At 37.4% G+C, this 27,202-nt stretch overlaps 2 protein-coding genes across 3 annotated transcripts in view; one reads left to right on the top strand and one right to left on the bottom strand.

The window, feature by feature from the left end:
• Nucleotides 1-9,921, top strand: part of LOC137394871 (uncharacterized) — a 44,582-nt gene extending 34,661 nt beyond the window's left edge. For both annotated transcript variants that reach the window (XM_068081644.1, XM_068081645.1), the window contains exons 7-14: nucleotides 827-1,069; nucleotides 3,153-3,341; nucleotides 3,443-3,549; nucleotides 4,012-4,114; nucleotides 4,781-4,885; nucleotides 5,397-5,540; nucleotides 5,990-6,157; nucleotides 9,093-9,921. In XM_068081644.1, the coding sequence (XP_067937745.1) occupies nucleotides 827-1,069; nucleotides 3,153-3,341; nucleotides 3,443-3,549; nucleotides 4,012-4,114; nucleotides 4,781-4,885; nucleotides 5,397-5,540; nucleotides 5,990-6,157; nucleotides 9,093-9,365 (1,332 nt within the window). In that variant the 3' untranslated portion in view covers nucleotides 9,366-9,921. The remainder of the gene's footprint in view (nucleotides 1-826; nucleotides 1,070-3,152; nucleotides 3,342-3,442; nucleotides 3,550-4,011; nucleotides 4,115-4,780; nucleotides 4,886-5,396; nucleotides 5,541-5,989; nucleotides 6,158-9,092) is intronic.
• Nucleotides 9,922-10,539: 618 nt separating this feature from the next.
• LOC137393662 (TRAF-type zinc finger domain-containing protein 1-like) lies at nucleotides 10,540-22,168 on the bottom strand. Its single transcript, XM_068080300.1, has 10 exons — nucleotides 22,104-22,168; nucleotides 21,569-21,649; nucleotides 20,923-21,115; nucleotides 20,022-20,826; nucleotides 19,803-19,870; nucleotides 19,266-19,674; nucleotides 17,069-17,222; nucleotides 16,148-16,373; nucleotides 14,382-14,506; nucleotides 10,540-11,269 (listed from the first exon to the last, which is right to left on the bottom strand). Exons 2-10 carry the CDS (start codon nucleotides 21,607-21,609, stop codon nucleotides 11,224-11,226), a joined length of 2,067 nt encoding a protein of 688 aa, XP_067936401.1. The 5' UTR covers nucleotides 21,610-21,649; nucleotides 22,104-22,168; the 3' UTR covers nucleotides 10,540-11,223.
• Between the last annotated feature and the right edge of the window lie 5,034 nt (nucleotides 22,169-27,202).

The raw sequence follows: 27,202 nt of genomic DNA on the forward strand, positions 1-27,202 counted from the left end.
TGATTGATATTTTTTGTTGTTGTTGTTAGGACAGTAGGTAGATTCCAGAGTGTTGAGAAGGAGCTGATCTAATTAAATACAGACATTGAAATATGAAAATAGACACTTCACTACTTTTTTGAAATGAATGCTGTGAACAGTTCTGAGTTAGCGGGTTATATATTTTGACCTGAGACTCAATGCCATTATTGACATTTTAACTCAACAACATGCCGGGCTTTCTACATTCTATATAATAATATTAACACAATGCAAGTGAATCTCTGAACATTAGTAATAAGTAGAGCTGGTCTAGAGTTTGCGCAACTCGAACAGCAACTTGTTTTCAATATTGATTTGTTTAAATAGGGAACATCTTTAATCTGACTGACCTTCCTGACTTTATTGATAGTATGCAACCTTGTTTTGCTTCTATTTATAACTTTATTTATGGTATGGAAAAATTGTTCAATCTTTATTTATAACTGTTCAGTCTTTATTTATAACTGTTGCATAGCTTTCTGTATAGTCGTTTGTGTACCCTACATTAACCTGTCTATGTAATTTTCTATATAGCCCTCTATATAGCCCTCCATATAGCCCTCCATATAGCCCTCCACATAGCCCTCTATATAGCCCTCTATATAGCCCTCCATATAGCCCTTTATATAGCCCTTTATATAGCCCTCCATATAGCCCTCCTTATAGCCCTCCATATAGCCCTCCTTATAGTCCTCCATATAGCCCTCTATATAGCCCTCTATATAGCCCTCCATATAGGCCTCTGAACATTTTAACCACTCATGGTCATAAAACTCATCTCATGCAGTCATGTTTCATGTGGCAGACACTGCTCGGCACACCCAGAGTAACAGATGTGAACATAATGCTGAGAATACTGCAAGAGGGAGATTTGAGGTGCAAGACTGAGGACTCAACTACATTTCTGCATGAAAGCGTCAAGTATAGCCTTCCCGCTCAGTTTGTAGCCAAACTGTTCAGTTTGGATGTGCCTCTGGAGGAGAGAGACAATATGGGCTTCACAGCGAGGGAATGCGCCCTGAAAGCCAACAAACTAGATCTTGTGCAGGTGAGCATCTTACTAGCGTTAGCCTTGAGACTGCGTTTTCTGCTGATGTGTAGAGCTTTTCTGAAGAATTGCTTGCATCAGGCTATAGCCATGAAGTAGCCTTGTTCCTCAGGCTAAAATACAAGAATTGATGAGCTTTCAAATGAGACTATTATCTGTCGAATGTCAAGTGTGGTTGTTCAGTGATTTGCATAAGCTCATGTATGTTAGTGCAAGTGCTTTGTGTAAGAAGGATTGACGATATTATTTTCAGCATGTCAATACTCTGTTAGATTGTTTAAATAGATGAGGATGCTAGTTGGCTATTTTATAATAAAAAGCCTTGAGCACCAGTAGCACATATTAGTCTGTTCTCAATATAATTATCATGTCCTTAACTTCAAAATGAGTGTTACAGTCATATCTAGACATACGAGCGTAATGCGTTTTGGGACTGAGCTCGTATGTCAATTTAATCGTGTCTCAAGTCGCTATTTCCTATATAAAATGGTTTAATACAAATTAATCCGTTGCCATACTATAAAAAGAACACAAAACAGGATATTACGGTGGGAAATCGTATTTTTAATTGTTGTAATTCAGTACCTACGCTAACAAATTGACAAATGCCTGTTTAATTGTTAAAATCTGAAATAAAATGTAACATTGTTATGTACGCTACTGTAAGCTTTTACCTTTAAGACAGACATAGAGGTTAACGGCAGTCGGAGAAAGACTTAACAGCAAAGTGTTTGGTAAACTAAACTTTTATGACACTACGTAACAGCAAATTTGAATTTAACTTCAATGAATTTAACTTACTAAACGCACACTTGAAGCTAATGCTCAATCTTTTACTAAACTTACTTTAATTTTATCGTTTTACTCGAAATAAAACTAGACAATCGATGTGCAGCCATAACGAAACTAAGTTATTAATATAATACTATATTCTATATGGATAAGGATATGTTAAACAGCGTGTACTAATACTGCTGACGTATACCACTATATATTGTCTTGTATAGCTGACAGCGGTAGACTGTAATGAATAAGTTATTCTAGTTTAACTTCCTTGTAAAGAGGGGAGTAATATGGAGACAGTTGAATAGAGGGGAGTAATATGGAGACAGTTGAATAGAGGGGAGTAATATGGAGACAGCTGAATAGAGGGGAGTAATATGGAGACAGCTGAATACCGGCTACTTAGGTAAACATTTGTTCTAAAAATTATCACCTCAACTTTCATAAATCAAAAAAGTGGCATTAGTTGTGTTTAGACAACCGACAACACCTACATTCATCCTGGACACTGGTCTTCGCCTCAGCTCATGTACTATATAGCCTAATTATCCTTATGTAAGAATGGGGCACCAGAACAGGTCAAATACCAGCCATCGATGTAAAACTAATTCAAAAACTCCGGCCAAGTTAATGATGGGATGCATGGCAGCAGAGCCATGGCAGCCGTGTAAATAAGCTTATACTGTAATCATTTTTCTTAAAATGTGCAATAAATCAACTTTGAAGTTTTAAGGAGATGCAGGCTGGTCTGTTTCCTGCTTTACTCGCGTTCTACCCACTAATGCTATTTCGTTGTTACTATACTGTTATTTATCAACTATGTAATAGCACCAGGTAATGGTCTGGCACTTTTCTACAATGTTAAACACATAATAACTCTTTTGATGTTTTTCGTAGAATCAGTCAAAATTTAGTGACTGGAGGGAGAATAACTCATGCACATGGCTAGGAGGTATTCAAACTTTCACTGCTCATTCTTCTCAATTATTTAGTGTATGGTGATAAATTGTTTGGTTCTTCCATCTCCTGACACTGCGCTTAAAAACTGATCTCAAGTCCACCTATTCATACTGCCAACCTGTAACAACTTCTTGTTAACGTGTTTTACTTTATAATCAAATATGGACGAGTGGTTTTCACCAGATTGTTGTTGATGTCGAATGTACTTGCTGTAAAACATTACTTTAATTCATACAAAGAAGGCTGAGAAGGCTGAGATGTTTCTAAGCGAGTTGCACTTTTCACATATGCAGTTGTTTTATCGACACGCTGTTTACTCGTTAATCTGCTGCTGACACAGGTGATGGATGACGTGGTCATACAGGCTGCCAGAGACGGTGACCTCAAGAGACTCGAGACTATCGTACTTCAGCACTATGAGATCAATGAGGTGAAAACAGCGAATGGCCAGAGATTGGCTACACTGGCTGCAAACAAAGAGCTACCATCCAAGATGGTCAAGTTCGTACAGAATATACCGGATATGCAGGCATGTATAATGCGTATTCAATATACCATGCTGAATGAGAATGGACCGTTTGGAGAATTGCCCTGCGCTATCGTAACGACGATGGTTAATATTTTTATTAGGCGCATATGCAGAATCTCTGGAATTGTGTATACAGAAACGATCTCGTTCAGCTGAGGAAGTACCTGTCTAGCAAGGATCTAAAAAGAGTTATCTACTCTCGTAACAGGTAGGTATTGATCTCTGTGTATTGAGCTCTTTACATACTTATCTATGCTAGAGACAGCTTCTTGCATTTATTATCATTCATTATTCCTTGCACTGTAGGATTCCTGTGGTCCTGCAGAGCTGCAAGTCTGGCCCTGATCACAGTTTGAGTTTTTTTTTGCAGTGTTCATGTTTTTCGGGAGTTATGCGATCATTCTACCTCTCCTTTTACAAGCTTTTTATGTCTTGCTACTAACAACTTGTGTGTATATTTAAATATCTACATGTTTTGACCTTCTAACTATGGATGTCAGTAATTATGTCCATTTTTCCAGCATCTGCCAACTTGTCAATGATTGTCAGAAGTTAAATATTTGTCTCTCTGTGATTGCCAGAAACGGTTTGCATGTTTGTCTCTTGTCGCTAGGAGTTGTGTGCCCTTCTGTCTAGCATTGCTGTGAGTTGTGTGCCCTTATGTTGTCAGGTGTGGCAGGAGCATACTGCTCCTTGCTATACTCTACAAGAACAAGGAAGCTGTTCGCATGATTCTTAAAAAGCATCATCGGCTTGTTGAATATTTTGATAATGTAAGTTAAGACCTTTGTATTCTTTGTTTTCTTTGTTTCTGATTGGCTATACTTGACCATTTGATTTTTAAATCAACAATATTAGTATATGTGTTTAACAATATGACACACGTGTCTAAATCCTTATTTGATGAAATCATAACTGAAAGTTTGTTGATTTTGCTGCGGTCCGAGTTATGACAAAGTCTCTTGGTAAGCGTGCAAATTGGCTGTCATCTCAAGTTTGGCAAAATGTTTTGGCACAAATTTATCAATTTTATTGGCTAGTTCCTCTAGCATCTAATTTTTCTCGTTTCACACTAACTATGCCATATAAGGTAAGGATTATAGGTCAAACTTCACCTTTTGATAGCACTGAAGCAATATTATGTCCATCCTTTTTTGATGGCTCAAAGTCATGCTCACAGTACATCGACCTTTTTGTCAATGTATGTACATTCCGTACACTCTGTACATTGACCTCTCATCTGTACCATTGCTCTGTTCATTGACCTCTCCTCTGTGCCATAGCTTGGTTCATTGACCTCTTCTCTGGACTGTAGCACTGTTCACTGACCTCTTCTCTGTACCATAGCACAGTTCACTGATCTCTCATCTGTACCATAGCCAAGTTCACTGACCTCTCAACTGTACCATAGTTCCCTTGACCTCTCTTCTGTCTTCCAGAACATGCTTACCTGTCTTCACTACTCGTATTTGATGTTTGGAGATGACATGGAGATTGCACAGTTATGTCAGGCTGCAGGAGCATCTGTTGACTGGTGCTGCTCAGTAAGTTATCTTAATACTAGCTGTTCTCACCAGGCTTCTACTAAAACATGTTGTGTTTCATTTAATGAACGCAATAAATTTCAGGAGATTAGGACTAGGATAGAAAGGTTAAACATACCCTGCCAGAAGGCACTATTTCCTGTCATTTATATGCATCTCCTCAGGCAGATGTGGGCTTACCACATGTGGATTTTGCATTTGCATTCATCCTTAATCCACCTGCCACTTTATCACAAGTCAAGCACAACTGTGATACTGTCTGATATAGAGTTTCCCTTATAGAAGTCATAGAGAAACTGTGTATCCTGGGTGAGTAGGGAATGCTGTACAGTTATTCAAGATTTTGGACTGAGAAACGAAAATACGAAAACAAATGTCTTTCTATGTACACTTTTGTTGCTACAAATGTGTTAAACTTAAATGAAAATATAGTTTTATTAAACGGGTGTGTTGTATGAAATATGTTTCTGAGAGTCTATTTATGAAACTGTTTGCTTTTTTAAATTTACAGCACGGGATGTCAGCCTACTTCTACCAAAAGCACATCATGGATGAGGCCAACTTTGCAGTCTGTCAGAACTATGTGCTCTCTTTAGCGCTGCAGATCTTTCCTGATGGAGAGAGATTCAAAGACTCCTTTAGGGAAGCCTGTTTGGTGAGTGATTTGTCTGTAATCTCAGCTCTTGTAATTTAGTAAAAGTTGGCTATATGAGTCGCTATAATTAATTTATTAAGAGCAGAGCAGACAATTCTGAACAGTTTTAGTAGGTATCCTTAGCACCATGTAAACAAGCAAAACATCATCCCAAAACTCCATCGCAGACAGGTTGAGTACACATACTAACCACACTATGAAAAGCTGTCAAAGCACTTGTTCTTAACCATTGGTAAAACACGAGGGGGGATACAAACAGCATCATGGTGATTGAAAGAAGCAGCTTGACCTTCAGCCATTGGAGGTCACAAAGTTATGAGCAGCAAATGCTGTTTCTCAATATTTGAAGCATACAAGCTAAAGGATATCGTATTGATAAGGCTTGATAGAGATAAGAGTAGATAAAATTCCAGCCTTAATCTCGTCATGTGATGTGCATGTCATTTTAGAGTGGGAACTTGACTGAAGTCTGTAGGTTGGCTGATCTCTTTCGACCTTATGACTCAGTGTCTGTACTCACTAAAGCTTACCTCCTCTTCGATGTTATTGATGCCAGACACGAAGACGTTGCAATATTCCTACTGAAGGAAGGATCTGACAGCTCCATTACTAAGCAGGTGACTCGTCTTCTCTTTCCTCTTCCTCATTCATTTCTAAAGTTGACTGATCTCACAGGATAGCTTTCCCAAGATTGATGCTAATTACCTTGATTTCTCTATAAATTTCCTTAATCTTATTTGGCTTCTGTCATTGGGTGCGAGATTCATCACAAAGTATGCCAAAACGTTATTACAGAGTCATTCAATTCTGCAAATAGATATATCTTTTAAAGAAACCATCAAAAGGTGCGTACACTCACACCCCTACATACAGTTAAACCCCTACATACACTCACACCCCTACATACAGTTAAACCCCTACATACAGTTCAACCCCTACATACAGTTCAACCCTACATACAGTTCAACCCCTACATACAGTTAAACTCCTACATACAGTTCAACCCCTACATACAGTTCAAATAAATATTATCAGTAATTATATGTAGCGTTGAAACATGCATTATGCAAGACTTGATATAAAAGACCAAATATATGGAACTAAATTCATAAAGCAATAATCAGTAAAGCTTTGTTGTATTGTCCCTTTTTTACAAAGGGTCAAGTTGATGGAGGTGTAACCGTGGTAAAACGAGTGATGAACAGAGCTCAGGTAGAGGTTCTGCAAGGGATACAGGGCTAGTCAAACTTTATATTAACTTTTATCACAGTTATATAATACATTACCACTCGTAACACAGTTATATAATACATTACCACTCGTAACACAGTTATATTGTACATTACCACTCGTAACACAGTTATATTATACATTACCACTCGTACTAATCTTGGATTACCACTCGTACTAATTTTGGATTACTACTCGTACTAACTTTAGATTACCACTCGTATTAACTTTAGATTACCACTCGTACTAACTTTAGATTACCACTCGTATTAACTTTAGATTACCACTCGTACTAACTTTAGATTACCACTCGTACTAATCTTGGATTACCACTCATACTAATCTTGGATTACCACTCAAACTAATTTTGGATTAGCACTCGTACTAATCTTGGATTACCACTCGTACTAATTATGGATTACCACTCATACTAATCTTGGATTCATTTTGAAAACAAAAAGGCAAGGTATACAGAGCTGATTAACATCATTCAAACAATGTAAAACTAAACAATATAAAAGGGATCTCTGTACATTTGTATTAATTTACCAAAATTCTATAAAATGTTTCAAATGTTTAAATATGGAAATTTTAACGTGTTTAAGTTAAATAACTCACAGGTCTCTGGTGGGAGGTCTGAGTTTGAGTAGACATCCCCATCCATTTGGGTTAACTAGGATGAGGAAACAATTGTATATATAGTGCGCCCTCGGGTTGCGATGACCATGTTATACAATTTTTTGTCCCACGATGTAGAACACAATGATTTTCCACCCTCTCCATACGAAATATTTTTCATCGTACGATATCGACAAAAGATCTTCTCGAAATTCAAATTTGGCAGTTGGTGTGCTTATTACGTCGGAATAACAAATACAGTGAAACATGGATAACTCGCCCTCGGATATAGCGAACACATGGTTAACTCGAATGGATTTGCTTGGTCCGTTCCCACGCAATGATAAATGGCTCTATATAACTCGAACTCAACACTGTTATAACGAACTGTTTTTTGCCCAACGGCTACCGAAACGGTTGCTATCGCTTTAGAAAATCACTTTATTCCAAGCCATAGAGGTAAACCTCGACTTTTCGTATTTCACAAGCGTCGTTATTACCTCCATCGGCAAAATATTTTTGTCAACGACTTTTCTAAAGGTTTGGTGAAATTTGATTTATCCTGCTATACGATGAATAGCACGGGCTAGCCGGGTCACGCGCGCAAGGATTTTCGCCACGCACATACAAAACAAAAACAGCATGTTGTTTTTGTTTTGTATTTGCGTGGTGAAAATCTTTGAGTGCGTGACCCAGCTAGCCCGTGATGAATAGTTGTCCGACGTTGATTCCGTGTTGAATCAACGTCGGAATGTTGAATGTTTAAAACGTCTTAAAAATTGTTGTAAGTAATTAAACGTATACGTTGTCTTAGCTAAAAAAAACTATTCATCGTTTGACCTAAACACAGAATACGTGTGTACATTCAATAAGTATCCATTCAAAAAGCATGAGTGATATACAATGTACCGTAAAACCTCGTAAAACTTGTAATTGAACTGCCTCGGAGTGTTGCTCTTAACGAATCACAGGTAAAGTAAGGTAATCTTTGCATAAACTTCAAGAAAAATCGGCAAAATTGATCGCGGGTAAAACGCTCAAAAGAAAAAGATGTCTTTTCTTTTGAGCATTTCAGCAACGATCAAGTTTTGCCAATGTCAATCTAAAAAACGTTCTGGCAATAACATCACCTCAAACAACAAACCAATCTCAAGTGATAGAAAAATCTCTATACTTTTTGATAAAAACGTTTTAAGCTTTACATTAGAAGCATTAAATTTGAAACAAGTCATTTGTGCTTTTGATTTATATTATAGTTTGTATATGTACATGTATCTACTAATAAATAAGTAAATACATGGACTTGTGACAGTGCTCTGATAACTTGAACGCTCTGATAATTCGAACACTTTTGCTCGGTCCCTTGAAGTTTGAGTTATCCGAGTTTCACTGTATGTCAATATGCTATTCGCCAAAATCCCTCAAACAATGAATAAAAGAGACATAACCATTCATTTGGTACCTAAAAAATAGTCGGTAACTCCCGATCTCAGTAGCCCTGAACCTCTTATTCTATTGATCATTGGCTATGCCTCAACTATATGCTGACTAACACGTGTCTGGAAGGTCTTTCTGATGGTTAACTCACCATTGCATGATCTTCAGAAGCGAAACTTGGTGGTGTTACGATTAGAATTAGAAAGATAGAAATAGAGAACTAGACGATAGCCTCAACATTTATTAATAGGAAATCATTTTTTACAGTATGAACATTGTGATCTGTGCCCCATGCTGGAATGTTTCCACCCCAGCTATTCGCTACTCGACCGTGCCAGAGCCAATCAACTACCAAATCTTTCCAACTACCTTGTGGAAATGTCTGTTACCTCAACTGGCCCTCATGAGTCGCAGGGCCCCGTCGGTATGGAAATTGATCCGGAGACAGGCATGAGCATAAATGTCGGTAATGGAGTTAGCGCTAATGGTGAATCAGTGGTGCTCTTGGCAGCGCAGTTTTCTGAAGATACAAGGCTATAGCATTTTGTTTCATTTGTAATCTTGCAAGTTTATCTCCCCTCATTGTATATATGATTATTTTATTAATTTCATTAAATGTTATTTTTGTCACAGAATGAACAAATTTATGCATGTAATATTTAAATCTCTAAAGTTCAGCGTCTATTCTAGCCCTCTATTCAGGTGCTCATACTATGACCACCTTGAGTGTCAACCTGTCATACTCTGCTGCCAGTTCCCACCTATATTCTTTTACACTGACCAGCCGCAAGGTCTTCTCAGCCTCCTGTACATACAATAGATGCCAATGTTATTTCTTTTTCACTCACCATTTATCGCAAAAAAAAACATTATTACGGAAGAACATTGATATAATAAAGCATTTGTGTAATATTATATTTGTCATGTTTATTGTTAGCATTTTTATACATTTGTCTTTATACACTGTACATGTTATACCCTTATAGCTGTGTTATATCTTTTGTATTTTATACCTAGTCGTTGCCATAGTTCTCTGTTGGTTATTTTGAAACAAAACGTAGATGCAATGTATCTTTTGCAATTTTATGCTCTATAAACCAATGTTGTAAAATATACCAATTGCACAATTTTTCCCAAATCATTGTTCCATCACAAACTTAGCCATGGCAGTAAGTTTGAATTGTAAGACAGCGAATTTTTCTATCGTGAGATGGAAGCAACTATGCAGACATTGATATTATGTAAATATTTCATTTGTTTGGTCAAATCTACGCCTTTGTCCCTCCAGTGACTCGGCCTCATACTCTGTGATACAGAGCATCTCTGACAGCTGCATTAAACTTACATTTTAAAACTGAGGCTTTTATTAACTGCTATCCAAGTTGAAATTTGTCTAACATATCTGGTGAAATTGTTCAAAGCACCAAAACTACCTACTTTGTACTAGGCTCAATTCAGCTCAAGGAAATTATGTTAACTGCATCATTTCCATGTCATTATATTGCTGTGATCTTGCACTTAGCCAGCCTAAGCAAATAGTCCATGGACTAACTCGATTTACTACACAAATAGATTAACACAATTTTGGTGCATTCTTCGGTATGCATGAAATGATCCAACAAGTATGACCACATTCATTCACGTTGGAGACACACTAGGCTGGCTAGTATATAGTCTGCTGCATAATAAAGTGCACAAAAACAATCAATTGAGAATGTTTGAAATTGTTATTCTCATTTATAATAAAAAGCTAAAAATTTATAAAATTTGATATGCAAACAGTTCTTCATATGTATATAGTGTAAGACTTAGAATATAATTTAACAAAAGCAAATTTTATAAATAAGATAAATGAACGCAATGAAATTAAGATGGGAACAGAAATCTAATAAGAAGGATTGGCACTAAAACTGTTACGGCATTTATTGGTCACGAAATTCTCCTTTTTGAATTAAAGTCAAAGGAGCAATGCTGGATAAACGCAAGCAAACTCGTAAAACGAAAATCCATTATTTTCTTATATGATCGACTCTAAAGGAAGAAGATCGCTTGGGTAGATAATGGAGATAACACACAAGTGACAGGTATGCATGCTCCACACCAATGCATCTCATAGAAACCACAATATTAAAAAACACCCAAATTTTTTTGTATGAAGTTTAAAATGAACTCATAAAACTACTTAAGACAGCAAATTATGTGTGATTATAATTACAAATACATATATGAAGTGGATGATAATACAACAAGTGCCCAAGTAAGATTAATATAACACGGTATGTCGTGATTAAATTATTGGTATAAAAGTGAAATTTGGTGCTGAGAGTCCGCCTACAGGTAGAATAGAAGCGCATGCTGCATGACCAACACTCCAATTGTCCTGAATTCTGTGACTAACTCACTTTTTGTAATCTCTTTTCCCAAGAGAATGCGCATTCTCTATGCTAAAATGAAAAAGAACCAATGCAAATTAGCTAGAAAATTGTGATGCTTTTGGAATAAAATAATTTTAAACCCCAGTTGTTCGATAAAATAAAAAATAGTTTGATGAGTATTTTGAAAATATTTTCTCTGACAAGAGTAACAATACATAGCGTGTTGTGATGGCCAGCCTCAGCCCTGGTTCAACACAATACATAGCGTGTTGTGATGGTCAACCTCAGCTCTGGTTCAACACAATACATAGCGTGTTGTGATGGTCAGCCTCAGGTCTGGTTCAACACAATACATAGCGTGTTGTGATGGTCAGCCTCAGGTCTGGTTCAACACAATACATAGTGTGTTGTGATGGTCAACCTCAGCTTTGGTTCAACACAATACATAGCGTGTTGTGATGGTCAGCCTCAGCTCTGGTTCAACACAATACATAGCGTGTTGTGATGGTCAGCCTCAGGTCTGGTTCAACACAATACATAGCGTGTTGTGATGATCAACCTCAGCCCTGGTTCAACACAATACATAGCGTGTTGTGATGGTCAGCCTCAGCTCTGGTTCAACACAATACATAGCGTGTTGTGATGGTCAGCCTCAGGTCTGGTTCAACACAATACATAGCGTGTTGTGATGGTCAGCCTCAGGTCTGGTTCAACACAATACATAGTGTGTTGTGATGGTCAACCTCAGCTTTGGTTCAACACAATACATAGCGTGTTGTGATGGTCAGCCTCAGCTCTGGTTCAACACAATACATAGCGTGTTGTGATGGTCAGCCTCAGGTCTGGTTCAACACAATACATAGCGTGTTGTGATGGTCAACCTCAGCTTTGGTTCAACACAATACATAGTGTGTTGTGATGGTCAACCTCAGCTCTGGTTCAACACAATACATAGCGTGTTGTGATGGTCAGCCTCAGGTCTGGTTCAACACAATACATAGCGTGTTGTGATGGTCAGCCTCAGCTCTGGTTCAACACAATACATAGTGTGTTGTGATGGTCAACCTCAGCTCTGGTTCAACACAATACATAGCGTGTTGTGATGGTCAACCTCAGCTCTGGTTCAACACAATACATAGTGTGTTGTGATGGTCAACCTCAGCTTTGGTTCAACACAATACATAGCGTGTTGTGATGGTCAACCTCAGCTCTGGTTCAACACAATACATAGTGTGTTGTGATGGTCAACCTCAGCTTTGGTTCAACACAATACATAGCGTGTTGTGATGGTCAGCCTCAGCCCTGGTTCAACACAATACATAGCGTGTTGTGATGGTCAGCCTCAGGTCTGGTTCAACACAATACATAGCGTGTTGTGATGGTCAACCTCAGCTTTGGTTCAACACAATACATAGCGTGTTGTGATGGTCAGCCTCAGCTCTGGTTCAACACAATACATAGTGTGTTGTGATGGTCAACCTCAGCTTTGGTTCAACACAATACATAGTGTGTTGTGATGGTCAGCCTCAGCCCTGGTTCAACACAATACATAGCGTGTTGTGATGGTCAGCCTCAGGTCTGGTTCAACACAATACATAGTGTGTTGTGATGGTCAGCCTCAGCTCTGGTTCAACACAATACATAGCGTGTTGTGATGGTCAACCTCAGCTTTGGTTCAACACAATACATAGCGTGTTGTGATGGTCAACCTCAGCTCTGGTTCAACACAATACATAGTGTGTTGTGATGGTCAGCCTCAGCTCTGGTTCAACACAGTACATAGCGTGTTGTGATGGTCAGCCTCAGCTCTGGTTCAACACAGTACATAGCGTGTTGTGATGGTCAACCTCAGCTCTGGTTCAACACAATACATCGCGTGTTGTGATGGCCAACCTCAGCTATGGTTCAACACAAGACATAGCGTGTTGTGATGGCCAACTTCAGCTTTGGTTCGCCTTGTAATTTAATAAGCAGAAACAAGTGTCAAAAATAGACTTGAAACAGAATATGATCAGGTGATTTACCACTAAGTATGAAATGTAGGATTCTTAGAAGTTTATGGCAAATTCACATGAATGACCTTTGGACACAATTTGTTTATCACCTTCCTTACATTTTTCAAAGTAATGAAAGTTCCCAATTAAAAGACTTTTAATCTGCCCAACAGCAATTATTTATGATAACCACAGAAATAATTATCAATAATTAAAAATACATAGCTACTCAATGATTAAACAAACTTCATCTTCGAAGTGAAACTGCTGAGAAGTTATTGTTACGCTCGTATTGTTGATCAATGGTTTGCAGAACTAGCCCTTGTGCATCAACACGTGTCTTTGAACCTGAGCTAACATATATATGAAAAGAGTTGACTATTAACCATTTACTTGACTATAGGCCTCTAGGCTGACTTTTGGGTACAATGACAAGTAGGTAAAATGGAATAACTACAGAAACACAAGCTGATAAACACTGATTGATAATCAACGTTCCAGAAAAAGTTGTCATCAAAGTGTATTCTGTTAATGCAATTACACTAATGTGGAAAATGCAGCAGACATTGATTTAACTCAAGTAAATTGTATGATAAATCTTGAATCCAATCACAGTAGGAAAAATTGCCTCCATAATATCACTGTTCTGGATTTGGGTGCTTTATCAATGTCACAGACATATAGGTATATAGCCAATGTCACAGACATATAGGTATGTAGCCAATGTCACAGACATGCAGGTACGTAGCCAATGTGACAGACATACAAGTGCATAGCCAATGTCACAGACATACAAGTGCATAGCCAATGTCATAGACATACAAGTGCACAGCTAGCCCTCAAATGAAACTTCTCAGTAATCGCACTGCTTTACAAAAAGTACATAGTAAAAGCCACATGAAAATGTTTCAGAAAATTGAAAAATGCAGTTCCTTTTTATTTCAAACAGGAGTTGTGTTCACTCTCAGTAACAGAGTGAAGCTAAAATCACCTATCAACTCACTTCTTGCTAAACTGTGAAGTGAGTACCTTGTATTCAATCTAATAAAAACGTCCAAGTTCAACCAAGATTCATAATTCAGAGCAAATCGTAAAATTTGTTTGGAGTTATTCACTCTTGTAAAATATTTCTAATGTTAATCACAAGCAATAAGTAAAGACTGGCTGACGCACTGAGCGCTGCTTACCCGCGATCTCTGCCAGAGCTGTTAGACTTGCCACTCCCTGCAAAGGAACCTGTTGAGGATTCAGGTGAATCATCCTCATATATCTCGGGTTTTCTAGACCAGTCCTTGTTACCTTTGCACGTCAACTAAAACATAGATCTTCCTCGTGTCAAAAATAAGAACACGACAAGATTTTCTAGACCAGTCCTTGTTACCTTTGCATGTCAACTAAAACATAGATCTTCCTCGTGTCAGAAATAAGAACAAGACAAGGTTTTCTAGACCAGTCCTTGTTACCTTTGCACATCAACTAAAACATAGATCTTCCTCGTGTCAGAAATAAGAACAAGACAAGGTTTTCTAGACCAGTCCTTGTTACCTTTGCACGTCAACTAAAACATAGATCTTCCTCGTGTCAGAAATAAGAACAAGACAAGGTTTTCTAGACCAGTCCTTGTTACCTTTGCACGTCAACTAAAACATAGATCTCCCTCGTGTCAGAAATAAGAACAAGACAAGGTTTTCTAGACCAGTCCTTGTTACCTTTGCACGTCAACTAAAACATAGATCTTCCTCGTGTCAAAAATAAGAACACGACAAGATTTTCTAGACCAGTCCTTGTTACCTTTGCATGTCAACTAAAACATAGATCTTCCTCGTGTCAGAAATAAGAACAAGACAAGGTTTTCTAGACCAGTCCTTGTTACCTTTGCACATCAACTAAAACATAGATCTTCCTCGTGTCAGAAATAAGAACAAGACAAGGTTTTCTAGACCAGTCCTTGTTACCTTTGCACGTCAACTAAAACATAGATCTTCCTCGTGTCAGAAATAAGAACAAGACAAGGTTTTCTAGACCAGTCCTTGTTACCTTTGCACGTCAACTAAAACATAGATCTCCCTCGTGTCAGAAATAAGAACAAGACAAGGTTTTCTAGACCAGTCCTTGTTACCTTTGCACGTCAACTAAAACATAGATCTTCCTCGTGTCAGAAATAAGAACAAGACAAGGTTTTCTAGACCAGTCCTTGTTACCTTTGCACGTCAACTAAAACATAGATCTCCCTCGTGTCAGAAATAAGAACAAGACAAGGTTTTCTAGACCAGTCCTTGTTACCTTTGCACGTCAACTAAAACATAGATCTTCCTCGTGTCAGAAATAAGAACAAGACAAGGTTTTCTAGACCAGTCCTTGTTACCTTTGCACGCCAACTAAAACATAGATCTTCCTCGTGTCAGAAATAAGAACTAGACAAGGTTTTCTAGACCAGTCCTTGTTACCTTTGCACGCCAACTAAAACATAGATCTTCCTCGTGTCAGAAATAAGAACTAGACAAGGTTTTCTAGACCAGTCCTAGTTACCTTTGCATGTCAACTAAAACATAGATCTTCTTTGTGTCAGAAATAAGAACTAGACAAACAACAAGCAAGGAGTGATGAAAGTAAACTAACCCTTAGGTTAATGGTAGCGAATGGCATTTGCTAGTCTTTTTATCATATAGGAAGCTCGCTAGGAAACCAGACTACAAGTTCTTGGTGTATGACTGAAAGATGCTGTACATTTAGATCACAGCTCATACCAATGGCTTAACAGAAAATATTACAAAAAGATAGATCAATAATATGTATGTTGATTTAAATTAAATACATATTCTCTAAAATGAATCAGTTTTACAACTGTTTACTACAAGAGGGAGAAACTAAGCTATAACCACCTCATAAAGTGTCTGTGTTTTCAGAGAGCATAACAAGCCAACTAAGAACAAGCATGATGCCCGACACTCACATCGTGTTGAGCCAGTATCTTCTGTGGAAACTGCTGATTACAGTAGGCACATGGAATCATCTCCTCATCAGTTAGGCCTTGACTGTAGTAGTCGGTGTTCCGGGGGTAGTTACGGCCATAGTTGTAGTACATCGGCGACGATGTTGGATATTGTCGGGACACTTGTGACTCACCCCAATCATCATAACCTATCGATTCAAATCGATCCCTCGTGGTCGGTGATAATCTATAAAGATTTTCAAAGTGAATAAATTGATTTCGAGTAGTCACAATGGTTCTTATAAATTGCTGTCGTAGCCTTAAAGACACGTTTACAAGTCAATGAAAGCCACAATGATTTTCCGAACAATAATATCCCCAAAGTAAACATAAGAAAAAGCTGTCAAAGCTGCATTGATTGGCGTTCACACTACTAACACTTTTATAAAAGACTTTCCAAATATTTCTGCTATTCATGAGTCTATGTCTATTAGTCTATGAGTCTATGGCATGAAAAGATTGAGTGTTGCCTATGCATTGCAACGAGCGTTTGTGGCTGATAGCTCACCATAGCAAATACATATACAATATATCTGCAGGCTGCACTTCAATTTGATTTCAAGCCCGCAGACATAAACTTTGGTCACATCTCACGGAAATTTGTTAAAAAACTGCAGAAGTTTCTGCTGAAGAATGAGTACTCTTTCTAGCATTTTCCATGACAAACAATAATGACTTGGTGAGATAAAAATAGTTCTTATCAATGTATGAAGCATTTTAGAGAGAAATGAAAATGGTTATACAATGTCGGTAATCTTAAATGGAAGTAAGAAATTTACGTAACATGGCATGAGGTGTGGCAAGACTATTCAATTCAGCGGTAAATCCTGACTCACTGCACCTAGTACGATAAACTACCGATAGGAAACAGAAAAATCTCACGGCGACGGAGCTGGCTCAACAGGACCACCCCTGTTTCGATCGGGCATCGCAACTCGTGGAGCCTTTTTGCAAACTAGCTCGTGTCTTGTCAAGTCCCTCAGTGGAATAGGAAACTCGCAGTGTTCACATGACGCGTATTCATCATCTTCCTCATCTAAAATAGCAAATAGAGGACACATCTGCAGAACACGTCTGCATGTTTCTATAACTTTTTAAGTGAACCCATAACAAATATTAGCAAAAGCTAAAACGCAGGATAAAATTAGTGCTAATTTACACCAATCCACTGTCGACATGTAACCAGCGGTGTTGTCCCAACTAAGGACGGTTTATGGTTGCCAATTTCTGCCTCCATCACAATTGTTGTTCTTCTGCTGACTTAGTGTGCCTAGTTACTTCTATCTTCCATGGTCGAGCATTCTACTCATACTACTAGTATCACAATTTTCTCTGTGTGCATTTCTACTCAAAAATATAGACTGTAGGGTGAGACAACTCACTGACACATAAACAAGCTTTTTAGAAAACTTAATTGAAGTCAACATCTTGTCGGTATCCTAGTTGTATTTTTACGACAAAAGCTTATGTGAGCCAAAATTAGTACCTTATCATCTTTGGCTTTTGTTCTTAGCTCCACATGATGTTTGCATTTTCATTGACATATTATCACAAGCCGAAACAAGCCTCTACTTACGATGGCCTTGAGTTAAATTTACCAACATACAACTCAAAACTTGAGGGGATATTTCACTCTACATCTGTGATTCTTAACATATGCCATTCAAAGTTTTTCAGTGTAACAGATTCATAAGAAGAAAAATAAGAAAAAACTACAGAAAAATATAATTAAAATGTGAAAGTTGAGTCAGTTAGAAGCTGACAATGTTGTAAATTACGCTGCAGACCTCTAGCACCAACTCTACCTCCATGTCTATCTATTACCAAGCCTCCTTTGATGTGCCATAGTGGTAAGGTTATAATAAAACCCTTTAACTGATCATTAGTCTATTAACTTTCTCTAATTAGTGTATTAACTTTCTCTAATTAGTGTATTAACTTTCTCTAATTAGTGTATTAACTTTCTCTAATTAGTGTATTAACTTTTACATAATCTGTTCAAGACATTTGTTTTAATGCCATGTGCACTGACAGCATTTATTAATATGTTATCTTAAACTTTGACTTAAGGAACATAATAAACAGGTTACAAGAATATTTTATCTAAAATACATGTATGATAGTTGTAGCACACGAAGCATATCTCAGAATGAATGAACATCCTGCAGAGAAGTTTTTAGTACATTAATGAGTATTACGAAACATTATCACACTGAAAAGTAGTTTTAGAGCAAGTTTAAGGTGACAAAAAAATCTTTACAGTTGTTTTGATCAAATTTCATAAACATAAACAAGCTACCCAGGTGTAATGGCATTCGCAATCAAATGCAAGTGTAATGCATCCAACTATCAAATACTTTGGCAGCACAAAGAATGGTAAGCGTTTAGTGGAGCCTCTTTCTGCCTTTACCCATTCATTTGAGGCTGTTTTCTGTTTTGACAACAACACAAATCAGTTTCTTACTCTCTTGACAGCATCACCAATCAGTCTCTTTCTCTCCTGACAGCAACACCAATCAGTCTCTTTCTCTCCTGACAGCAACACGAATCCGTCTCTTTCTCACTTGACAGCAACACCAATCAGTTTCTTTCTCTCTTCACAGCAACACCAATCAGTCTCTTTTTCACTCGACAGCAAAACCACTAAGTCTCTTTCTCTCTTGACAACAACACCAATCAGTCTCATTCTCTCCTGACAGCAACACCAATCAGTCTCTTTCTCTCCTGACAGCAACACCAATCAGTCTCTTTCTCTCTTGACAGCAACACCAATCAGTCTCTTTCTCGCTCGACAGCAACACCAATCAGTCTCTTTCTCGCTCGACAGCAACACCAATCAGTCTCTTTCTCTCTTCACAGCAACACCAATCAGTCTTTTGCTCACTTGACAGCAAAACCAATAAGTCCTTTTCTCTCCTGACAGCAAAACCAATCAGTCTCTTTCTCTCTTGACAGCAACACCAATCAGTCTCTTTCTCTCCAAAACAGCACCAATCAGGTCTTTTACTCTATTGATAACAACACTAATCAGAAGAAAAAAGACAGAGCAGCTACATAAACAAAAACCTTAAAAACCTACCTGGTGCCGGTGCAGGAGGAATAAACAAAAGGTATCTTGGACCATAGCCCGGCCTTGGCGAATCTCCATATTGTTGTGCATCTTGACTCCCTTCATAGCTCTGCCCTTCTGCTTCTGGAGTGTAGGCATACATGTACATTTGACTTCCTTTAGGATAGTGAGCCATGGCTGGAGAAGGTAAAGTTGAACTGGAAGGCTCAAGAGAAGATGCTAATGGTTTGACATCAGAGTGCCTATAACAGTGACATGGTTCTTTTCCATCATCCTCATTGCCTTCTTGATACTCATTAAAATTTTTGGGTGAAGGGTCTCGGGTCTCAAACCGCTGTTCAGGTCCTCTGTCTTGAGGCACTTTATCAACAAGTGGTTCTGCATAGTCATCAAAGAACATGCCTTTAGCGCACTCCTCCTAAAATCGTAATCATAATACAAGAGACGGAATTCATAGAAGGAAAGCCGCAAAAACCCCGTTTTCACAGAAAAAGAAGTAGTCCCTCTTTACACAAAGCTATCATGCAAAATAAAATGTTAACAAACCTGGTGTCTGAGCAAAAGGTTAATGGGTAACTGCTTATTGCAGACTTCACACGGGGCACAATCTTTGTCTAAAAAATTGAAACTGGGTATAGTTGTGATAAGGGAAAATAGATGCGATATTAAAAAGGATGTACAATGTTTTAACAGCGATGAAACACTAGCAAGAGTAGCTCTTCTATGTATCGATACAACAAGTCAAATTGTATTGGCAGTACCAACCTGCAATAGTCTCCTCGAATTTAGTTGTCTTATTTTGATGATAGTATTCATCGCTAGACCTTTTATCTGCGGCATCTTCCATATTCTGTTCATTCTTGGCCAAATCAGTTACCGCTTTCAAACTTGATGGCTTTATGTTCGGTGGCGCTCGAGCTTTCGAAGCATTTGGCTGAGCGATCCTGTGTTTTTTATCTTTTGAATATTTGCCTGCAGCAGGATCTCCACTATCAGAAATCTGTGGCTTAGAAATGTTGGCATGTTTAGGTCTGGCATCCATTTTAGAATAATTTGCATGCGGCATTGCCTGAAAGGATTCAATGTTTCTGCTTGAATGAGGCTTTGATAAAGGCCTACCTGACTCATTTATGGGCCGGGTACTTCTTCGTTCAGATGCCCCACTTGTGGGTTTTGCATAGTTTACGCCATTGTTGGAAAACTGAGACAAAGAATGCTCATTAGAAGAAGCCTGGTTGGCTTGAGAGTTGTTAATTTTAGGTAAACGGTTCATAGCGCCATGTTGGGGTGGCATAAAAGGAAAAGGGTAGAAAGCCATATTTGCCGGCATATCAGTTGGCATATTAGCATGGCGTATTGCATGCTGGCTAGACTGATGTTGATCAGTCGCAAAATCTTTACACTGAGAGCTCTCGTGTTTTAGCATATTTTTCAGCATGACAGTGCTTTGACACTTCTCACACACATCGGTTCTTGAACCACAGACATCCTCGTGATCCCTCAATTGCGAGTGTGAGAACTCAAGTTCACAGTAAGGACAGATCATTGGTCGCTCACTGCAGTAATTCATCTAAAATTAAAACTAGTTTGCAAATTTGCAGAAAGTGGTTTCTAGAAATTGACACCTATAATTTTGTTGATAGTATTAAAAATATTTGACACTGACCTGATGATCATCCATGTCAATTTCATATAATTCAACCTTGCAGTGTTTGCATTCTATCAGTTTGTGCTCTGCTTCATCATGTTCTTCTAGAGAAACCTTCGGCACTGCCTCTCCACATTTGGGGCATTTTACCAAATACCGTTTGCAATGCAGTTCATGCGAGAGAAATGTAGAACTTGCAATCTCCCTGTCACTGCAGTATCACATCACACAATATATGAAAGCACAAATATTGGCCACGCTGACAAAATACAATGATCCAAAGTAAACGCAAAATGATACAAGGGTTGATTCTCTGTATTTGGCTGCTATATGTATTTATCATTTGTTTACAAAACTAGCAACAATTAAAATAACTATTAAATACTTCATTTATGTTATGAAGTATAAATCAATTCAAAACTATTCTTGTTTTTGATATCGAATTCCAAATCTCAAAAGAATGGCAGTAACTGTTGGTACTTATTGCAACACCAATTATGGGCTCTGTAGTTAATAAAAACTAGAACTAAAAACCTTCAAAGTCAGAGAGCCTCACACTGCTGCAATTAAAAGATTAAACTCCAAAATTCTAACCTCGAACATTAGCAATAAAACTCTCTGAATTAGCCATCGACGTTAATCGGTTATAATTTGATAAGCTTACCAATTTTCACATTTCTTCGTTTCCTCCTTCAAGGCATCCATGGTAGATTTATGCAAAATGCGTTGAGAACGAACAAACCGTCTACAAAACGCAACCAACCCAATTTTCAGTTCCGCTCATGTCATCAGCTAAAAATCAACCAAGACAGAGAAAATATGACAATAACAACAAGAAGAGTCTCCAGGGGAGAACTTAACTCTGTAACAACAAACAAAAATATCAACCACAATAGCTTTTTGCCTCCAACGATTCGAGACATCAGAAAGCACACGATCAAAGCTTAATAATCCTAAGCACCAGTGTGCTGCTCTCCAAATTATACCCTGCCTCAAAACAAACCCAATAAATAGAGGCTTCCCTTTAGATTTAAATTAAATCGCTAGGAAGTTCTACCTCGTCTGAGGTAAGAGTCATTACAAGCAGTGGCATCAAAGTAATTCGATGAATATACGTATTAAAGCATCACATACATGAATAAACAAAAAATCCTAAATTTGTTAAAATAAATAACATAAACGTGTTTCCTAAACCATACCCAAAGTTATTCCCTGTGCCAGGAAGAATAGGTGTTCTGCTTTCAGCTCGATTTGCGCTTGTCACCGCGGGGAAAATCCAATCTTACAGTTTCACTACTTTTTCGCATAGGCTGCAGGCATATTGGCGATGATTTATAAAATTCAAAAGTTCCGAATCCATAGTTTCATAAGCCTAACGTTCAATTGGTTTTACGTGCGAATTTTGTTTTTGGTCTAGGATTTCCAAAGCGTTTTTGCGGCCGCTCTAAGCGTTACGCAGGAGTGCGTAAGATAGGTCTCGTGACCAAAGCCAGCAAAAAATACGCTAATTTCCAAACAAACTGGCCGTTTTAAATAATGCCCGCAGGTTGTGGGCATGTGGGCCTCAACGGTCAATAAGCCCACAACAGTAATGAAAAACTTCCGTTTTAGTAGCTCTAAAAATTATTGCTGTATTATACACCATTTAAAAGATAACAGAATTCTCTACAAGATAATATCAATAAGTTTATGATTTAAGATAAGATAACCCTTTTTAAGTCAAAGCACAGATCTTACCTAAATTGACATATAGCTCAAATTCTGATAGGCTTTGTATCTGCAACCATTATCTGGCTTTGGCATTTACATGATATAAGCCCCCACATGGGGGGGGGCTGTATATCATTGGTATTTATAGGAATTATATGTTTTTATATCTGTGAAATCCCTAGTAGCTGCTGCTAAACAGTCAACAAATATAACAACCAGGATTGTAATCAACTGTGATAGGATTACTAAGCTGAGCTTCTCTAATTCCAATATGCATTCAGCTATTCTTACTCTTAGATTAGTCCTATAATTCAGAAGCCAGTTTGCGTGTAAAGCCAAGTTACATAAGCAAATGTGCTCAAGTGACTTAAGGAAAAAAAGACCGCTGAGCAAGGAACTGCGAACTACAAAGCCAAAAACTAGAAGGCAAAGGATTACTTTAGGTATCACTGTAAAAAACAGCGTGTTAACTTAATTTACTTGTGCGCAGCTTTTTGCAGGCATACAGCAAAATCTGTCTTTGAACGCTACCTTCATTTGAATGTCACCTCTATTTGAGCGCCCCCGTGGAGGAAGGGTAGAAAAATAGAGTGCCACCCTTTATTTGAACGCCTCTTCTATTTAAATGCGTCTTCTATTTGAGTGCCACCTTTATTTGAATGCCACTTTTATTTGAATGCCACTTTTATTTGAACGTCATTTTAGCTTTTGTCTTAGAAAGATTTTAGCTGGTCGTTATAAGCATATAGAAACCATTAAAGATGACACTATACTGCACCATACCTTATCTAATCCTCCCGTTCTTTTACCTACCCTCCCGTTCTTTTACCTACCCCCCCTCCCGTTCTTTCACCTACCCTCTCATTCTTTTACCTACCCTCTCGTTCTTTTAACTTACCCTGCCGTTCTTTTACCCACCCTCCCGTTTTTTACCTACCCCCCGTTCTTTTACCTACCCCCGTTCTTTTACCTACCCTCCCGTACTTGTGCCTGCCCTCCCGTTCTTTTACCTACCTCCTCGTTCTTTTACCTACCCTCTCATTATTTTACCTACCCTCTCGTACTTTTACATACCCCCTGATCTTTTACCTACCCTCCCATACTTTTGCCTACCCTCCCGTTCTTTTACCTACCCTCCCGTTCTTTTACCCACCCTCTCGTTCTTTTACCTACCCTCCCGTACTTTTACCTACCATCCCGTTCTTTTACCTACCCTCCCGTTCTTTTACTTACCCTCCCGTTCTTTTACCTACCCTCTCGTTCTTTTACCTACCTTCCCGTTCTTTTATTTACCCTCTCAGCCTTACAAAATTAAAATAATATAATTACAAAAGTTAATTTACAAAAATTACCGTAGTATGTAATATTATTAATACGTGTAGTATGTATTACTAGCAGAAGGAAAAAATTCTTAGTTATTTTGCAAAAAAATTTGATCTCAGCTTAATTATAGCAGATTTTATGGCCAATAAACTGAATGCATGTTTACCATTATTGCGAAAACATAGTTCCGAGAAAACTGGTGTTAAAGTTTGAGAAATGTAAACCAATGCACAATTTTGTTTACATTTCAAAACGTCATAGCAACCAATATCAAGAAGTTGCGATATTTACCTAGATTTCTGTATTTATATCCAAAAAATTATGCTGAATTTAAAAATCAATTACAATTGAATTTTTTACAAAAAAATTGAATCAATTCTTTGTAAAATAACTGATAATTTTCTCCTTTTGCTAGTAATACATACTATTAATAATATTACTTACTACAGTAATTAGGTCATCGAGTTAACTTATTTCATAGCGGCCTTTGTATCAGCTAAGTTCTCAGTTGCTACCCACCCCGGAAACTAGCTACTAAACAAAATAAGCACGCCGCTATCTTTGAAAAGAATACGTTCGGGTAGCCTACATGGCGCAACCAACTGCATCCCAAAAAGTCATGTACAGTCAACGTTATCAAGATTAACATTAAATTATCAATATAGTTAAATTTTTTGATAGGCTTTCGGCACAAGGGTTTGGGTTTGGCGTCGATGGATACTTTTCGGGAGTTGTGTGCACATATGCATTTATCATAAAGGATCATGGGTCATAGGATCATAAATCTAATTTACTATCTAAAAATGCCAAATAAAATTTTTAGCAAATTTTATAGCTAGGTGGAATGATAAAAATTATTATTATAAGTAAATGTATATTCATTAAAATTCATTATAATAGCATATAATACAAATAATAACATAATATTAAGCAAAAGGAGAAAATTCTCAGTTATTTCGCAAAAAAATTTGATCCCAGCGTAATTACAGCAGATTTTATGGTCAATAAACTGAATGCATGTTTACCATTAGTGCGAAAACATAGTTCTGAGAAAACTGGTGTTAAAGTTTGAAAAACGAAAACCAATGCACAATTTTGTTTACATTTCAAAACGTCCTAGCAACCAATATCAAGAAGTTGGGATATTTATCTAGATTTCTGTATTTATATCAAAAAAATTATGCTGAATTTAAAAATCTAAAGAGATTTTAGCTGGTCGTCATAGAAATAGCTGTACATGTATAAAAAAAATCGAGGCCTATTACCTAATTTTGTAGATATTAAAAACGGCTTGGCAGTACCGCGATATTGGGCACAGCCGTAGTGTCATCAACAAAATCTTTAAAAAATTAATGACAGTAACATATTACACACCATCGGCCACTATATACTTTGATCTTGTAAATTCGAATGATTATTCTTATGATTAAATCTTATAATAATCTTATAAAATTGAATAATTATTCAGATTACTTTTCAGTACTTAAAATTAATACACAGAAACCTTCGGCAATTGGACAATGCCATAGACTGGTGAAATGTGCACGTTTTTCTCGTGAAATGCGCACGACTTTATCATTCTACTATCTGTCACACGGCTTTACCGGCGTTTTGTTGGCCGGTCTTAATTTTGATTAAAAAAGGCTTGTCAGGTTTTAATGGCGATTTTAGGCAAAATTATTCTTTCTAGTTATGTATAATCTGATCAGATGATTATATTATATAATATATAATATAACAATATAATCTTCATTATAATTCATAATGAATTCCTAATAACTTATATTATTATTATAATAAATAATTCTTAAATAATATAAATTTACTAGAATATAAAATTTACTAGAATATAAGAATATATTGAATACATTCTTATTGATACCGCTTGATGATAAAACTGAGCCTCTTGATGAGTTTATGCCTGCACTTGCGCCAAGAATTGTCTATATAGGTCACAGCTGACTTGATTTGATCAAGACTTACTAGTTTGATGTTGTTACTTACTATTACAACTGATGTGTTTCAAAAGTCACATGATGAAATGCGGAGGTGTAAGTGAGTTGTGGTATGTGAAAATTCTGCACCAGTTGTATACCAGCAGTGCTATTCATCACTGTAAATCAATCCTTACTAGATCAGTCAAACCAAAGGCGTTCTCGTAGCTTACCACCCAGAGTGAGAGTATAAGTTCATTCCATTCAATGGTACCCACACAAAAACTGAGTTAATTTTTGTTCTTGGCGTTGAGAGAGAAAAGTGAATCAGTTCTCAAAATTTACATAATCTGCAGCGAAATTGCATTTTTTTATAAACAACTGCTCAATCATGAACTGAAGCTTGGAAGACAGAGTACCAAATATCAACAAAGCTACTTCCTTGTTTTGATCAGAGCCGTATAGTTTTACAGAGTTCTGCGACCAACGGAAGCGTATACGGGAGCTCACTCGTTTCTAAACAAACAGGCCGTGCCAACTATTTTTATATACCGGTAAGTTATAATGGAGAGGCTGCAACATTAACCAACAAAAATTACTCTCATTGGCAGTTGCTTTAAAGTTGATTGTTGTATCATACACCATTTGAAAGAGGACAAAATTTCCTACAAGAAACTACAAATTTTTTTTAAATAAATTAAATCCAAAAAAGTGAGATGTTGAGAGTGAGGTAAGAATATTCCATTAGAGATCGGTATGTCGATCGGGTTTGTTTGGAAACAAGCGTTTTCGTTTCCGGCTTTTTGATGCGGAAATTTGAAGCTATACGGCTTTGGTTTTGATAATATCATATAACGCAGCACAATTGCGCTTTCTTGACTTCTCTCACAAGAGTTTTTGGGGATCTAATTTCCTCTCGTGCACGGCTTTATGGACGTTTTAAAGAAATGTTCTTGTCATAAAGGGGCATTTGTAGTTTGGTCCTAGCTTGTACATAAGTTGTAAAAAAATTTGGTTAATGTTCTAGATAATTTAATGAAACCTTCGGCAATTGGACAAAAAGCATAGGCTGATAAACTGTGTACCACATTTTCATACGGTCTACGTTTATTGAGAAACCTTCGACAACTAGACAATGCCATAGACTGGTGAAATGTGCATGTTTAATTCTCGTGAAATGCGCTCGACTTTATGGTTCTACTATCTGTTGCACGGCTTTATGGGAGTTTTGTTGGCTGGTCTTAATTTTGATTAAAAACACATATCAGGTTTAAATGGCAATTTTAGGCCAAATTAATATTTCTAGTTATGTATAGTTTGATCTGATGGGT

The sequence above is a fragment of the Watersipora subatra genome, chromosome 4, assembly GCF_963576615.1.
Source record: "Watersipora subatra chromosome 4, tzWatSuba1.1, whole genome shotgun sequence".
Lineage (NCBI taxonomy): Eukaryota > Metazoa > Bryozoa > Gymnolaemata > Cheilostomatida > Watersiporidae > Watersipora > Watersipora subatra.

What these genes read in the sequence shown, in the direction of transcription:
- LOC137393662 (XM_068080300.1), bottom strand. Translation starts at nt 21,609, where the DNA reads ATGGATGCCTTGAAGGAGGAAACGAAGAAATGTGAAAATTG. An exon ending in ACGAAGAAATGTGAAAATTG is followed by an intron (nt 21,116 to 21,568) that starts GTAAGCTTATCA and finishes GTGATACTGCAG; the next exon opens with TGACAGGGAGATTGCAAGTT. An exon ending in ACCTTTTGCTCAGACACCAG is followed by an intron (nt 19,675 to 19,802) that starts GTTTGTTAACAT and finishes TTACGATTTTAG; the next exon opens with GAGGAGTGCGCTAAAGGCAT.